The 15,142-nt window shown below is 46.8% G+C and overlaps 2 protein-coding genes across 6 annotated transcripts in view; both read left to right on the top strand.

The window, feature by feature from the left end:
• MYO5C (myosin VC) overlaps positions 1 to 15,142 on the top strand; it is a 93,277-nt gene that overhangs the window by 52,496 nt on the left and 25,639 nt on the right. For all 5 annotated transcript variants that reach the window (XR_006818753.1, XM_046009077.1, XM_046009076.1 and 2 more), the window contains 10 exons: positions 823 to 916; positions 3,496 to 3,559; positions 5,790 to 5,970; positions 7,774 to 7,867; positions 8,175 to 8,238; positions 8,324 to 8,404; positions 9,476 to 9,656; positions 11,258 to 11,351; positions 11,806 to 11,869; positions 12,887 to 13,055. Coding sequence is in view for 4 of the 5 variants with exons in the window: in XM_046009077.1 (XP_045865033.1) it covers positions 823 to 916; positions 3,496 to 3,559; positions 5,790 to 5,970; positions 7,774 to 7,867; positions 8,175 to 8,238; positions 8,324 to 8,404; positions 9,476 to 9,656; positions 11,258 to 11,351; positions 11,806 to 11,869; positions 12,887 to 13,055 (1,086 nt within the window). In the remaining variant the exon portion in view is untranslated. The remainder of the gene's footprint in view (positions 1 to 822; positions 917 to 3,495; positions 3,560 to 5,789; positions 5,971 to 7,773; positions 7,868 to 8,174; positions 8,239 to 8,323; positions 8,405 to 9,475; positions 9,657 to 11,257; positions 11,352 to 11,805; positions 11,870 to 12,886; positions 13,056 to 15,142) is intronic.
• On the top strand, positions 179 to 700 carry LOC123944195 (60S ribosomal protein L21-like). The gene has a single exon (XM_046009080.1). The coding sequence runs from the start codon at positions 205 to 207 to the stop codon at positions 685 to 687; it is 483 nt and encodes a 160-aa protein (XP_045865036.1). The 5' UTR covers positions 179 to 204; the 3' UTR covers positions 688 to 700.

The following is a 15,142-nucleotide window of genomic DNA, read 5'->3' as shown; positions in this document are numbered from 1 at the left end:
GCCTGGCCGGGTTAAGAACCGTGTCGGCTTGAAGTCACACGGATCCCCTGTGTGAGATGGAACGTAGCATCTTGCAGCGGGCTGGCACTGGCTGTCAGCCTCCAATAGGAGCTGAGACGGACAGACGGATGAATGGACAGATGGATGGTTGGGCAAAAATGCAGCCTTTCGGCTGGAACCGCCATCTTCCAGTAATTTGCCAAAATGACCAACACAAAGGGAAAGAGGAGGGGTACCCGTTACATGTTCTCTAGGCCTTTCAGAAAACATGGAGTTGTTCCTTTGGCCACGTACATGCGAATCTACAAGAAAGGTGATATTGTGGACATCAAGGGAATGGGCACTGTTCAAAAGGGAATGCCCCACAAATGTTACCACGGCAAAACTGGAAGAGTCTACAGTGTTACTCAGCATGCTGTTGGCACTGTTGTAAACAAACAAGTTAAGGGCAAGATTCTTGCCAAGAGAATTAATGTACACATTGAGCATATTAAACATTCAAAGAGCCGAGATAGCTTCCTGAAGCGTGTAAAGGAAAATGATCAGAAAAAGAAGGAAGCCAAAGAGAAAGGTCGTTGGGTTCAACTGAAGCGTCAGCCTGCTCCACCCAGAGAAGCACATTTTGTGAGAACCAATGGAAAGGAGCCCGAACTGCTGGAACCCATTCCCTGTGAATTCATGGCATGATAAATATAAAGAAAATAAAAGACCTCAAGACTGTAAAATTATTAAAAATAAAATGCAGCCTTTCACCAAGAAAGGCTATGGTGACAAAACTTAAAGTGAGGTTTTTAAAAAAGCTTTTTTTCTTCCCTTCCCTAGAAACTGGCGAAGCTTCAGAAGCATAATTCAGAACTGGAAATACAAAAGGAGCAAATAGAGCTGCAGCTCCAAGAGAAGACGGAAGAGCTGAAAGGTAGAGCCCACGGCAGCCCGAGGCATCCTCTCACATGCTCACCTGTCCAGGCGTTCGGGAAATATCTGTTGGCGTGAACTGAGTTTTAGACAGAATCAGGAATCTGTGATGCATTCCCAGTGAAATGAGAATGCTTTTTGCCTGGCAAGGAGCAACTATATTTAAGCTGTGGTAACGTTACCCTACAGATTCGGCTGTTTCATTCCCATCTTTTGCCCGATGGCACAGCAGTCCCTGTCTCAGAACCGCCTGGGCTGTTTGCAAAATGCAGGTGGCTGGGCTGTCAGCCTGGAACCCTTCCATCAGGAGGTGGTGTCTGTGCGTGGTGCGGCCAGGATGGTTCAGACGTGGGTCATTTGAAACATTTATGGCAATCTGATGCACAGGCAGCGTAACGCTGCATTAATGCTACTGCTGGCCGAGGGTCTGTAGTCAAATTTCAGATCTGTCCGTATGACTTGGTGTAAGCGGTCACTTCCCCCGGCTCCTGCCCTGGCTGTGAGGGAAGGCTCTGCTGAGCCCTTGAGCTGTAGCCCCCTGAGCTTTCTGACACAGCCCCTTGGAACCAGTGGTATTCCTTTCATTTGGGGGCGTGAAACAGCCACCCTGAGCCTAGCTCTGTCTCACTCAGAGGCTAACTGTAGGTACTTGCTCAATCCCAGTGGGAATGGGAACCTGATGGTTCCCATCCAGATGGTGGAAATGACCACACTTGCTTCTCTATACTGTCCAGAGCTCTTCCCTGTGAGCCCTAACAGGGCAGCAGGGCCTTGGTAGCTCAGGCCTGGGGATCTGGCACACACCGGAAACCTAGCAGACAGTAGATACACCGGGGTCCAGAGGAGCCCGGGGGTGCAGGTCAGGGTGTGGAGAAACACGTGTCAGGAGGAGGAAATAAACACCCTGAGTCCTGACCAGCTGAGCAGGAAAGGCTGTTCAGGGGATGCCAAGCCCAGGAGTGACCTCCTGCTCCAGATGACGTGTGGTGTCCACCAGATCTCTGAGGACCGATGATGTGGGTGTTGATGGGCGCATGCGGTCAGAGCAAACCTGAGGAAACCTCAGACCTGAGTGAGGGAAGGGCTTGCCCACCTCTGTTTTTTAATTACGATATGCAGCTCCTGGGTATATTTTGCTCTTTTCTCTAACTCTAAGTGATTTTTCCCTAAGAACATTTAAATTCCTACAAGTGTGTCCTGAGAAGTACATATTTGACAGCACTGACATGTTGGGGTCCATAATTTTATATTTCCTTCTAAAAAGTGCCTGAAAACTTTCAAACCCAGTGTTCATAAAGTGCTTATCCTATGGGTCTCTCTACACGTGGCGAACAGTCTTGTGTGAAAAGCACCAGCCTTCGTTTACCCTGGGACCTGTGACTAAGGGATGTTACCACACGTTTCCCCTTTTTGAGATTCCAGCATGGACACCATCCATGGCTCCCAGGAAGAAAGTCACGCTCGGGCAGCTTTTTCACCCCTTGGCAAATGGTCTAAAATTTAGTAAGCACCAGAACGAAAGCCAATTCTGTGAGTGAAGTAAAAATTGAAATTATATCAAATATGCTGGCTTCTAAATTTGAGCTTAAACATTTTTCTAGTATCTTCTGGCTGAATCATGACATTCTGAGGCAGTCCTTTTGATTCAGGGACATTTGATACCTCATTTGAATACTGTTGGTTTTTTGTTTTGTTTCTTCTTTTTTTTTTTTAATCAAGTAATTCAGGGTAGCTTTCATCACCTCCTCCCGGGGCTCCCCTCTGGGGCAGGATTCAGAAGTGAGGTAGAAGTCAAGGATGGGATATCAACGAAGTACAGATAGAGATGTCAGGCTTTGATGGGTTACCCCGTTTTCAAGGTGCCTGTTGTGTGTGGATATGTTGGGAACCTGGGACTGTCACGGCTTCAGAATGTCCGTGACTTCTGGCTGCCCAGTGTTGCCTCAACCTACCGTTTGTTGTTGGAGACTCTTGTGCAGAAAGGCAACAGCAGCTTTGTCAGACTTCCTCTTCCCCAGATGAAGACAGACACTTAATTGTTTTCTTGGTTATCGTGAATGATGACCATGATGAGCCAAGAGAACCACTTTGGCTCCCCTCTCCCTGTCGGGGGACTTATGGCCTCGTCAGAGACGGTTTGGGCGGTCACCGCACAGGATGGCCCCCTCTCCGCAACAAGGTATTCTCCAATCTGAAGCATTGACAGTACCGAGACTGAAACCCCATCATAAACTGACCATTGTCCTTCCCAAAGGGTTTCTGTGTGCTTTTAATATTCATATATATCGTCTCAAAGCCAATATGCCTTTTTAAGCAAATAATACTCAGACCAAAAAAGTACTATAAATGAAACTATTCACACATTTCCAGCATGACCAGTTTGTGAGAATTATTATTTCCCCTTCTTGCCTGTATTTCTAATTTCTAAATTATAACAAGTGACCGTTACCCTCCCATCTTCAGTCCTGCTCATCCCAAGTAGCCCATGATTGTTCTCACAGCCACGCTTTCTTACGGGTGACATGATGCCTTCGAGGTACTGGGTGCAGACATATTTCAAAGGGCGTTCTCTCTTCACAGAAAAGATGGACGACCTCACCAAGCAGCTCTTTGATGACGTGCAAAAAGAGCAAGAACAGAGAATGTATGTAATCTGGTTGCCTTCAAGTTACTGCTTCCTTCTCTCTCTCCTGTTTTATGTTCTGCTTCTCGACTTGCTGATAGCAGGTCACAGATACAGGAAAGCGGGGAGGTGAATATTTATAGGAGGCAAGGGACTCCGATGTGTGAGAGCCAAGGCCCCCAGGGTGCACCTTTCAGGCCTGTCTCACATCCTTCAGCGGTGGGCGGTGGACCCCCCAGGAATTTCTCACTTTCCCTTCATGGCTAAGACAGAAGTTCAGACATGGCCATCCCTTTCAGCTTCCATCAAGTCCAAGAAGTAGAATTATTGTCTAGGAAATAAGCCTGCTTCCCTCCTTGTCTGTTGTGTCTGTTAACTTGACTCTTGTCCCAGACAATAAGGGATGTCACCTCACAATAGTTGAGGCAGGTCCCCTTGACCTTGTAGTCCACCAGCCCCACCTGCCTTAGCTCAGTACCAAACGCCCTGCTAATCTGCAAAGGCTGCAGTCTACACTCCCCTCTCTTAGAGAGTCAACTCAGAGCTCTTGGATCTTAAAGTAGGGATGTTTGGACAGGGTGTTGGGGAGAGAGAAAATATCCTTGGCATGTTTCAGTTGGGGGTGGAAAGGCTGGGAGCTGGGGGGAAGGACATATGCCTTCCCCGCCTGGTTTGCAGAAGAACCTGAGTCTTAGTAAGGAGCAGGATGCCAAATCCTTAGTGGCGGGAACGTACCCAAGCGCTGCAAGAGTTTCCAGTTACATGTTTCACAATCCTATGTGAGTTTTAGAACAGGGAGATTGGGTTCTTCACTTTGAAAATTTTATTTGTCAGTGAACACTCAATTCCAGGAAAGAAGCTCAGTTTTTGGCCTCCACTGTGCACTAGGGCCACTTGGGAGCAATCATTTGGAGAAGGGGTTTGGAGAGACAGGCTGAGGCCAGGTCACTTCAAGTTCTTCACCATCCTCATCAGCTCTCACCTGTAGCATGGTCTGGTCCTTTCAGCTGACTGACCTGTCACAACCCTTGAGGGGTGCCCAGATGCGTGCAGCTTGTGGGTGGCTCCCAGCCCGCACAGGTACAAGTCTGCGATTCTTCCAGCATGGACGTCTGGCTGCAGTTGGCTCCTTTACAAGTGCTCTACTGTCCTCTCAGGAGCACTGTGGTTTTTTGAAACACCTGAGAACAAAGTTAAGAAGTTTGTTAATATCTGTGAAAGGAAATGAAACACAAACCTACTGGGAATGTGACTCTCCTCCTGGGGATTCTCCTCCTGGGGGTTCTCTCTTTGTGCTACAGAAGCCAGTCATAAAACAAGCAGAGATGAGAGCTTGGCCGGTAGAGCGATGATTTCATAAACTCGTGGAGCCCTTGGGACTACTTCCGTTCTGACTGGACCCTCTGGGCTACATTGGGCTGGTCTAAGTCATGTCTCTTTTTGGTTATTTTCTTGGTCAGTCACCCCATATTTAATAGAGCAATCATCTCACAAGGAATTGGGTTTGTTCTTTCTTTCTTTCTTTCTTTTTTTAAAAGATTTTATTTGTCAGAGAGAAAGAGAGAGAAAAAAGCAGGGGGTGGGGCAGAGGGGGAAGCAGGATCCCCGCTGAACATGAAGCCCGATGCGGGACTCAATCCCAAGACCCTGAGATCATGACCTGAGCCAAAGGTGGACGCTTAACCCACTGAGCCACACAGGTGTCCCAGGAACTGGGTTTCCATGGACTTTCAGGCACCTGGATTTGCTGCAGGTTATTGTAGAATGTTGAAGGGCTGGCGCTCTGATGTGTTAAATGGCTGTATTAACTTATTTAGGACCTAGCCAGGATCCTTGGAACGCAGCAGGGGCCAGGGCGTGACAGACTGTGCCAAGGTCTTTGAGGAGGGAAGGGACGCCTCCAAGAGACCACAGGGAACCCCACGGAAATATGGTGGCTTCAGGAATGGAGTATCCTGCCGCTGCTGAGTCTTGGAGTTCAGCCTCCCTATCCTGTGTCTCCTCTGTGTGATCAGAGTAGAGCTACATTTCTCAGATGGGAAGGTGTAAGAAGCTTCCCTAACGTAAGGGGACAGGAAACTGGCAGCTAAAAGGAAGGCCATTGTCTGTTGGAACTGTCACAGTGGATCCTAATTAACTTGACTCCTTTCCGAGTCTCTTCTCATTACTTTCAAAATGATGTCTTGTTCTAATTCATGGTAAAGACTTTAGAGAAATTCTGAATTACTCATTTCTTTTCTTTGGCGTCTAGACTTCTTGAAAAAAGTTTTGAACTGAAAACACAAGACTATGAGAAGCAGATCTGGTCTTTGAAAGAAGACATTCAAGCTCTCAGAGCGGAGAAAACGCACCTGCAGCACCAGCTAGAGGAAGAACGGGTCACCTCCGATGGCTTAAAGGGGGAGGTGGCCCAACTGAGAAAGCAGGCAAAGGTAGAAGGGGCTTCCTGCCTGCAGATGAGCTCCCTGGTTGTGCCGTGTGAGCTGCATGGAGGGGGCATTTCCACAGTCCCGTGGGGTCAGATAGCTAAGAGCATCTGAATAAAGGCCAAAATCAAAAGGACCCTGATCCCTTCAGTTCTTCTAAGGAGGAACCCCTAAGTTGCCTTTGACTTTCATATTTTAAAAGTCAGCTTTCTAACTCTTGAAATTAAGTGAAGTTATTCAAATATGCTGACCTAGAGAACAGTTCCAGATTAAATGATAAATTGATGTGAACCCTTCTTGTACATTCCATCATGTTGTTATAGTTCTATAAACACCTGTCTTAAAATTAAATTACCTTATTATCAGAATCTTTTAAATTGTTATCAGAAAATCCACAAAATCAGTGATTAAACCTGCTTAGATGGTAGAGGCTTAACTGAATTCCTTCCCCACCAGAAAACACATACCCCAGTGTCCCTGCATTCTTCAGTGCAAAATGTTTCAGTGTGAGTTTGGAAAGCTTTTAAGCTTCCACTAAATAAGTGAAATGTGTGTTGGTAGAATGTTGTTAAGATTATGCAAATGTTTGCTGTAATGGTCATGGAATAGCCACGCATGGCTTAGAAGAACCATAGGAATCCCATCCGGGTCACCTCTTGACAAGAGAGCTGTCCACATCCTCTGGGTCCCAGTTTCCTGTCATTGAGAAGGAAGAGTTTAGACCATGGGATCAGGGAAGACCATGTATTGCTCTGACTGCTTCACCCTTAGGAGCCACACGAGGCTTGTGTCAATCCCTGGGAGTCATGTCCTCTGCCTAGTCTGCATCTTGGGACATCATAGGGCTGCCCTTGAATGAGACCCCACTATTTGTCACTCACTTCCTCTTTGGTAGGAAATGTGGCCCAAACCCTTTGATGTGGTATATTAAGATTCATCTGATTTTCACAGAAAATAAACATCAGTCTGGAAGTAAGCACATCTATGACTTGGAACATTTGCCAAAATGTTACCAAAAGCAGGGCTTTTGGATTGGACGTTCCTGGGGCCCCATCAGCTTCCCTGTGTGGCCCCGAGCATGCCATTTCCCTTCTGTCAGCCCAGTTTTCTCATCTGTAAATTATTACTCCATCACCAAAGGGCCTATTATAAGGGAAAGATCATGTATGTGAAGTGATTGGTAAATGTCAGTTGGATCTCCCTCCTCGCCCTCTGAGGAAACTGGAGCTATGGCCCTTAAATACTAAGACAAACTGAGGAAAATATCAAGGCAGGGTTATTTCCTGCTGTATATCTCCCAGAGCTACAATCCCTCACACCTGTGATCCTTGCTCAGGCTGGCCTCACAACGTAATAAAGGCAGAACACGGCCTCTTCCCCATAACATGTGCTCCTCCTTGGCCAACTCCCAGCCTCCTGGGTACACTTGGCTCTGCCCCAAGAGTTCATCGTAACAGTGAAAGAATTTAGCCCCTTAGGTTTTACTCCTCTTGGGCCCCCTTCCAGGGGAAGGCCCCTCTTCCAGGCCAGCCCAGCCCAACCTTGAAGTAAGGAGCTATTTTCCCAATTATGTGGTAAGGAAACCACTTCTATTGCTACAACTGACTACATCTGGGAATAAGTAGCCATATTTTGAGCAGTGAAACTACTTCAAGGCCACACTGTGTAGGCAGTGATGATTTAACAAGACGCTAGTTGGGTGAGGCTGGCTTGGGTAGATGAACGATAACATATTAGTATTCTCTTTGTCTGGCATAAGCCGTAATAGCTATTTCTTCTTCACCCGGTATGGTCACTGCCGTGATACAGACAATCTCTGAGTTTGAAAAGGAGATAGAGCTACTTCAGACACAGAAGATAGATGTGGAGAAACACGTTCAGTCGCAGAAACGGGAAATGAGAGGTAAGAAAAGTAAGAGTCACGGAGCCCACAGGCACAGACCCAGTTTATCACGGGCGTCACCGCTAAGGAAATGTATCCTTTGGTATGAGCCTGATTGGTTTGCTGGTTGGTTGGACATGTGGCAGGTTGAATAGCTGGTTGACGTCATAGCTGGTAGATTGGTTAGTTGATTGGTTGAACAGCTGCTAAGTTAGCTGATGGTATGGTTAGTTGTGTGAAATCTAGAAGAGTAGGACTAAAAAAGGGAATGGGAGAAGAGAAATCATGCAGAAATGTCATTTATACCAGCTCTGCCTTCTCCTCTCAGAAAAGATGTCCGAGATCACCAAACAACTTCTTGAAAGTTATGACATTGAAGATGTTAGAAGCAGGTAATCATTTTTGCGTTACCAAACTTTTAGAATCATTTTGCACATGAGTGAGATGATTGATTTTCTTACTCCCCTTATTTTCCAGGCTCTCGTTGGAAGATTTGGAACATTTAAATGAGGATGGAGAACTTTGGTTTGCTTATGAAGGACTAAAGAAAGCAACACAGTAAGAAACTCCCCCAGAGTTCTTTTTGATTTTCAGAGATAATAAATATTAGAAAGTCAAAAGTTTACCTTCCACAGATTCAACACAAAGGAAATTCCTTGTAGTGGGATGATCTAATAATCACTGAAAATATTTCAAGAATTAAGTAATGAGCTTAATAATGAAAAACAATCTTTTTATAGGATAAACTCCTGAGTCGTAAAACCTGTAATCTGTACAGGGAAAACTGATGATATCAAAGAAGTTAGCCAGTGTTGCTATAGAGATATAACTATGTTTAAATTTAGATGTTTGCTGTAATCTTTTATTTGCAAACTTTATCATTTATTTATTTTTATTTTTATTTATTTGACAGAAAGAAATCACAAGTAGACAGAGAGGTAGGTAGAGAGAGACGGGGGGAAGCAGGCTCCCTGCTAAGCAGGGAGCCTGATGTGGGACTCAATCCCAGGACCCTGAGATCATGACCTGAGCTGAAGGCAGAGGCTTTAACTCAATGACCCACCCAGGTGCCCCACAAACTTTATCTTTTAAAGCAATTTCAGGTCCATGGTAAAATTTAGCAGAAAGTACAGAGATTTCTCAGAGATTTCCCTCCCCTCCCCCACAACACCAGTGTTGGTAATCCCCACCAGAGTGGTACGTTTGTTAAACTTGATGAACTTACATTGATCCATCATTATCACCCTGAGTCGGTAGTTTACGTCGGGGTTCACTGTTGGTGCTGTACATTCTGAGTCTGACACATGCATACTTAATGAATATTTATTATCGTTGCATACCAAACATATTCTTAAACGAATAACATGTAATTTTAATAATGTCTAAAATTTTTTTACCGTTAACTGCATACTAATGCCACATAATGCTTCCTAACTGGCTAGAAGGATTTTATAATTCTCCGTACCAAATTCCGTAGCCTGTCACTATGTGCGTACACATAAACTTTGTGTCCTTAGCATGGCGCTCACTGTGAATTTTCCTAACTGCTGCGCACGTGCATGCTCACGGTCAGCAGCCCAGCAGAACAAAGACCATGTGGTTCACTTCTTGCCCCCTCTCCTCCGACAGCGTGTTGGAGAGCCATTTTCAGTCCCAGAAGGACTCCTATGAAAAGGAGATCGAAGCTTTGAACTTCAAAGTGGTGCACCTAAGTCAAGAGATCAACCACCTGCAGAAATTATTTAGAGAAGAGACTGACATCAATGAAAGTATCCGTCATGAAGTTACTAGGCTAACATCAGAGAACATGGTACGGGCTTAGCCGTGGGCCCGGGGTTGGCCATTACTCTAGAGATGTCATTTGACAGTGGAATAAAATTCAGTTTCTTGGCAGTAAACGATGGATCAGAATTACGTTTTCTAGGAGTGAAATAGCTGGGTCCAAAGATACAACTATCAAATTACCCTGGGCTGGAGAGCACTTTGATTTGAGAGTGGGTTTATTTACCAGGGGATGGGTCCCAATTCTGTGATGTGCGCCTGTATTTTCAAATCTGTTTAAGTCTAGCCCTAAACTCTTGGAAAGTGACAAAAAAACGCTAAGGTAGAGGGATGACTCTGGAGTGGGGCATGTGTTCAGGTCTGTCCCTCTGTTTGTGTTCTCATCTCATTTTCTCAAGGACTTCTCTCTTCCATGACACCTGTTTTCCCCCTCCCCCAGTGTTTGTCTCATCCATGCCTCAGCCCTGGAGAAATCCTGGAGGAATCTCCTGACTCAAAGAACATCCTTTTCTTAACCCCACATCGCCTGTAGCCACCACCCCATTTCTCTGGGGGGAGCCGGCCAGGCTTCTCAGTGGCCACCTAACGGATTTCTGCACTCACTTCCCAACTCCCCCACAGCCACGCCATTCTGTCCTAAGCCCCCACCACTGGCCAACGCTACCTGCACACGGCTGAGCCCAAAGTGTTCCTTTTCACTCCCATCTTATCTCTCAGCAACATTGGGTGATGTTAATCACTCCGTCTTCCTCCCTGCTGTTTGTTCTGCTGCCTTCCAGGATACCACACTTTCCTAAGAACCCACCTCTTAGGCTACCCTGTCTCAGCTTTCTTACTGTTTCCTTCTCTTCTGCCTAACCTGAGAGTATTAGGACATCTCCGGGCTGTGCCACCAGTGAGATGTGGCTCTGGGCACAGCAGATGTGTGCAGCAGTGATTAAGGGCCTTCATGTCTTTGTTTGTTCTTCGGATGAACCTTTACTGAGGAACAGTGCGGAACATGCATCCAAATGCACAAACCAGTATTCTTCACATGTACTTCAGAGATACACATGTTTTCACACACTTGGATGACAGAAAAACTATTTACCTGACTGAGGGTGGATGTGAGTGACATTTATAGAAATACACAGACAGACAAGGACAGAGGATCATGAAACATACTGAATCATTCCAGACCTCCACTAACAGAGCAGTACCCCACCTAGAATTCACAGGGCGCAGGGGGATCTCTTTGAGATGATTTTCGTGTTCCTAGATGAGGATATGACCTTTCTGGGCCTGGACCGAAGAGGCTGGCTCACCACAGCAGAGCCCCCACACGGTCTCCCAGACAGTGTACTTCCTTTTCCCCCAGGAGAGCCCGGCGACATCACAGGTATAGCTGTGTGAAAGCCACTCCCTCCAGACACGCTGGTGTTGCTTGTGACTCTCTAGATCTTGAGGTAAAAAATCGTAATGCCAAACCAGGCTAATGCCTTGACTGGCCCTCCTACACAGCCGAACCCAACATCTGCTCTCTGGGGTTAGACACCTACATGGTCTAGTTTGCTTCCGAGAAGCTCTGAGATTTTGAAGCTCACAGACAAAAGCGTTTCATATTCAAATATTCCTAATTCTTCTCTAAAGATGATCCCAGACTTTAAACAGCAGATTTCAGAACTGGAGAAACAGAAGCAAGATCTGGAAATCCGCCTGAATGAACAAACGGAAAGCATGAAAGGTAACTGAAACTGTCATGAAACTGCTTCTAGAAAATGGATTCCTGTGTCCAGGAAATGACAGAGAAGTCATTGTACCCCAGCATCTCAAACTCTGGTCCTCCAGGGGCCCAACCAGGTGACATAATGTGAGAAGTGGGCTGAGTGGAAGGGACTGTAAGGGGCTTGGCATGTAGAGGTGCGGTGGCCTCCAAGCTCCGTTGATTGTTGCCACGTGGGAATACTGGCCCCAGTGTCGCTTGATATCCCTATCTTTAAAGAAAAGCCAGAAAGCCAGATTTTGATGTGGAATATCACAATTTTGGAATAATGGCTTTGAAAATTTTAAAACATTGTTCAGACCAAACAAAACCTAATCTCAAGCAGGAAACAGCTTAGGACTGTTTCAAAGCAAGACCCAATGTAAATCAAAACGTGATGTGGACCCCAAAGTCAAGACAGTTCTTCCCGCTACAGGCAAGCTGGAAGAATTGTCTAATCAGTTGAACCGCAATCGAGAAGAGGAAGGAACACAAAGAAAGTAAGTGGTAACGTGTATGCTCTTCAAGCTCATGCTCACGCAATGCTTTCTTTTCTGAAATTGTGGGAGAAACCAAGATATGTTATTAAGCCAAAAAAGCAAAGTGCTAATTAAGGTAGATGATCTATTACCATTCAGATGTGAAGGAAAGAAACACATATGTACACACCACACACATACACACACACAAACACACCTGGGAGAACATACAGGAATCAAGACATGGCTTGTTCCAGGGAGGGTAACCGGATGGCTGGTGCCCAGCGGTGGGGACATAATTTTCACATTTTATGCCCTTAGGACATGGATTATCTGTTCAAAAAACTGCTGAAAAAAGTTGTCTGGGAGAGAACAGATTTTCCAGCCTTGAAATCCATGTGGCAGAGAGTCTTTGCAGAGAATCCCCCCAAGATGTGCACATTGACCAGCCGAGGGCCTGGTGCTGAGGCAGAGCCTTGCGGGGGGGAAATGTTTTGCCGCCAACAGGCTGACATACTTACCTTTCAGAGCCGAACGCGGGTGCCCTATGTCCTAGGGAGCATTTTAGTCATGTGACTTTATTGGTAGGATGGTGGTGAAATGAGGGTCCCAAATAGTAGGAAAGTGGCAAGACACAGTCTTGGATCTCTACTTCTCTTCTCCCTGGGTTTTTGAGGGTCTGGCCGCCAGACCATTCACATAGGACCTAATCACTGGACTTTTGGTCATAAGGGGGTGAGTGGATGTGGGTGTCCTGGGGCGGCCGTCAGCATCCTTTGGCAGAGTGGAGGCAGGAATCTCTTATCAAGTTAAGGAGACTGGGGCAACCGTGGGCCCCAGCCATACCCAGCCAGCCCTGACCCCACCCCCACCCCACCCCCACCTCAAAGACATTCCTATTCAGGTACCATTCACTCTACACATCAACAGGCCCAAGTATTTTTCTGTCTTTGGAAATAATCAGTGTGTGCTATAACAATGAGTGACTGCTCCATGACGGTCAAACTGATGCCAAAATTGCCTTTATCTTTTTCTCAGGACCCTAGAGGCCCAAAATGAAATGCACACCAAAGAGAAAGAGAAGCTGATCAGTAAGATTCAAGAAATGCAGGAGGCCAGCGAGCACTTGAAGAAACAATTTGAAACTGAGAGTGAAGTCAGGAGTACCTTCCGGCAGGAAGCGTCTCGTCTAACTATGGAAAACAGAGTGAGAATTCTCCCAGCTTGTTGATAAAGGAGTGTGTGCAGATGTCACTGAAGGGGGGGGGGGGGGGGACATGCCACCTAAAGCACATGGTGAACAACTACAGACTAAAAGCCACTTCCGTCAGAGCACTCTGTGTCCTTACCTCAGCACATGGGTGGTCTCTGAGTTGTGGGCTTCTGCTAGGGAGCCTTGGGGACTTTCATGGGCCACACCAGGAAAGTGTTCAATAGAGTAAAGGGACAATAAGAGGAGAGATGATGGCAACCATCTGAGATGACGATGTTCTGGTCTACAGCAAGCTTTTCCCCCATTAAAGGGCCACGCTTGGTTTGGGGGTATGCCCTCCCTGCAGTTTTTCAAGCCAAATGTTCCTCTATGAAATGATCATGATGGTAGATGGCAAACGTTTTAAATTGTTCAAGTCTTCATCAAATTAGGGAACTCTCAGTCAGTCCCCAGCAATTCTCTGGAGATGTGATTGATATGTGAAACCCACAGGACTAGGAAGCACCGTAGTGGCAGATGGGGTGCTTTCCTGGGAGGTGGACATGCTCAGGCCCCTTCCTGGCCTGGCAGCCTCCAAGACTGTGACCCGGGAAGGGCTCCCAGGCAGTGGTCGGCAGCCTGGACAGACCCACAGGCCCCGCACCCTGTTGTCAGGGTCCCCCCATTTCTTGTCTCACAGGAAAACCGCAATAGGGTCAAACCCTATTTTGCAGGATCAGGATTTAACTTTGATGAGTAATTATATCCAAAGGAATCCACAGAGCTTACCATTTAACAGAAAGTAACAGATTCCAGTCCGGGAACCTAGATGATGACCGTCTTTTTCTGAGGGGGGTACAACTTTCTCAGAAACCTCCTCAGGTCATGGCAGATAAGCAACTGGCTGCTGAGCTTTGGGGGGAGGTGGTCCTGCCTTCCACGCCGGAGCCCGCGTCCCTGGGGCTGGAGCCAGAGCCGGGGCCGGAGCCGGAGCTGGAGCCGGAGCCGGTAGTCAGGGAGAGGGCAGGTGGGGGGTCGTGGGTGCTGCGTGTTTTGCCCCACGTGAACGTCCACTCCCTCCCTGTGGGCATGCAGCTCAGCCCCTGAGCTGTGTGGGGTTTGTAGGAGTTTGTTTCGGATGCTCCAGCGTCAGAGGGGGGCAGTGAAGCCCACTCAGCACGCCTCCTCAGGAGCCCTCTGTGTGCCTGGCTTTGTTCCCAGGCAGGGCCTGGCCAGGGTGCACAGAGCCAGGGAACGCCCACAGCTGCACTTTCCCTCCAACCGCGTATGCCCGAGCCAGTGAGTAACCTCGGTGTTGTATTCATATACAACAACAGAATGTAATTTCTGTATAATGGGGTGGGTTTTGCCCACAAAGGGACTTCACCGTATTAGTTTCCTAGAGCTGCCATAACAGATTAGCACAAATTGGCTTGCTTAAAACACCAAAAATTTGTTCTCACGGTTGTGAAGGGCACAAGTCCCATTCAAGGTGAAACAGGGCCGTGCTCCTCCAAAATCTCTAGGGGAGAATCCCGCCTTGCATCTTCCCGCTGGTGGTGGCTCCCAGCATTCCTGGGTTTGGGGCAGCGTAATTCCGAACTCTGCCTGAGCCTTCATACGGCTGTATCTCTCTGTGTCCTTTTCTATTAGAAGGAGAATCTCACTGGATTTAGGACCCACCCTAATCTAGATGACCTCATATTGATCCTCAGTTTAATTGCGACTGTGAAGACTTTGTTTCTCAATAAGGTTATGTTCTGGGGTTCTAAGTAGACATGAATTTTTTGAGGAGACACTATTTGGCCCAAGACATGACTTTTGAGTCAAAGAAAAATCCTTATTTAAAGAAGGGGAAAAGGGGCACCTGGGTGGCTCAGTGGGTTAAAGCCTCTGCTTTCGGCTCAGGTCATGATCCCAGCGTCCTGGGATCGAGCCCCACGTCGGGCTCTCTGCTCCGTGGAGAGCTTGCTTCCTCCTCTCTCTCTGCCTGCCTCTCTGCTAGTTGTGATTTCTCTCTGTTGAATAAATAAAATTAAAAAAAAAAATTTAAAATTTAAAGAAGGGGAAAAAAAACTTTTAGTGTTCATCTCACTATTTAT

Source organism: Meles meles, chromosome 6 (genome assembly GCF_922984935.1).
Source record: "Meles meles chromosome 6, mMelMel3.1 paternal haplotype, whole genome shotgun sequence".
Classification (NCBI taxonomy): Eukaryota; Metazoa; Chordata; class Mammalia; order Carnivora; family Mustelidae; genus Meles; species Meles meles.
Note: the sequence above shows the minus strand (reverse complement) of the source record. Positions and strands in the feature narration are given on the sequence as shown.

What these genes read in the sequence shown, in the direction of transcription:
- LOC123944195 (XM_046009080.1), top strand. Translation starts at nt 205, where the DNA reads ATGACCAACACAAAGGGAAAGAGGAGGGGTACCCGTTACATGTTCTCT.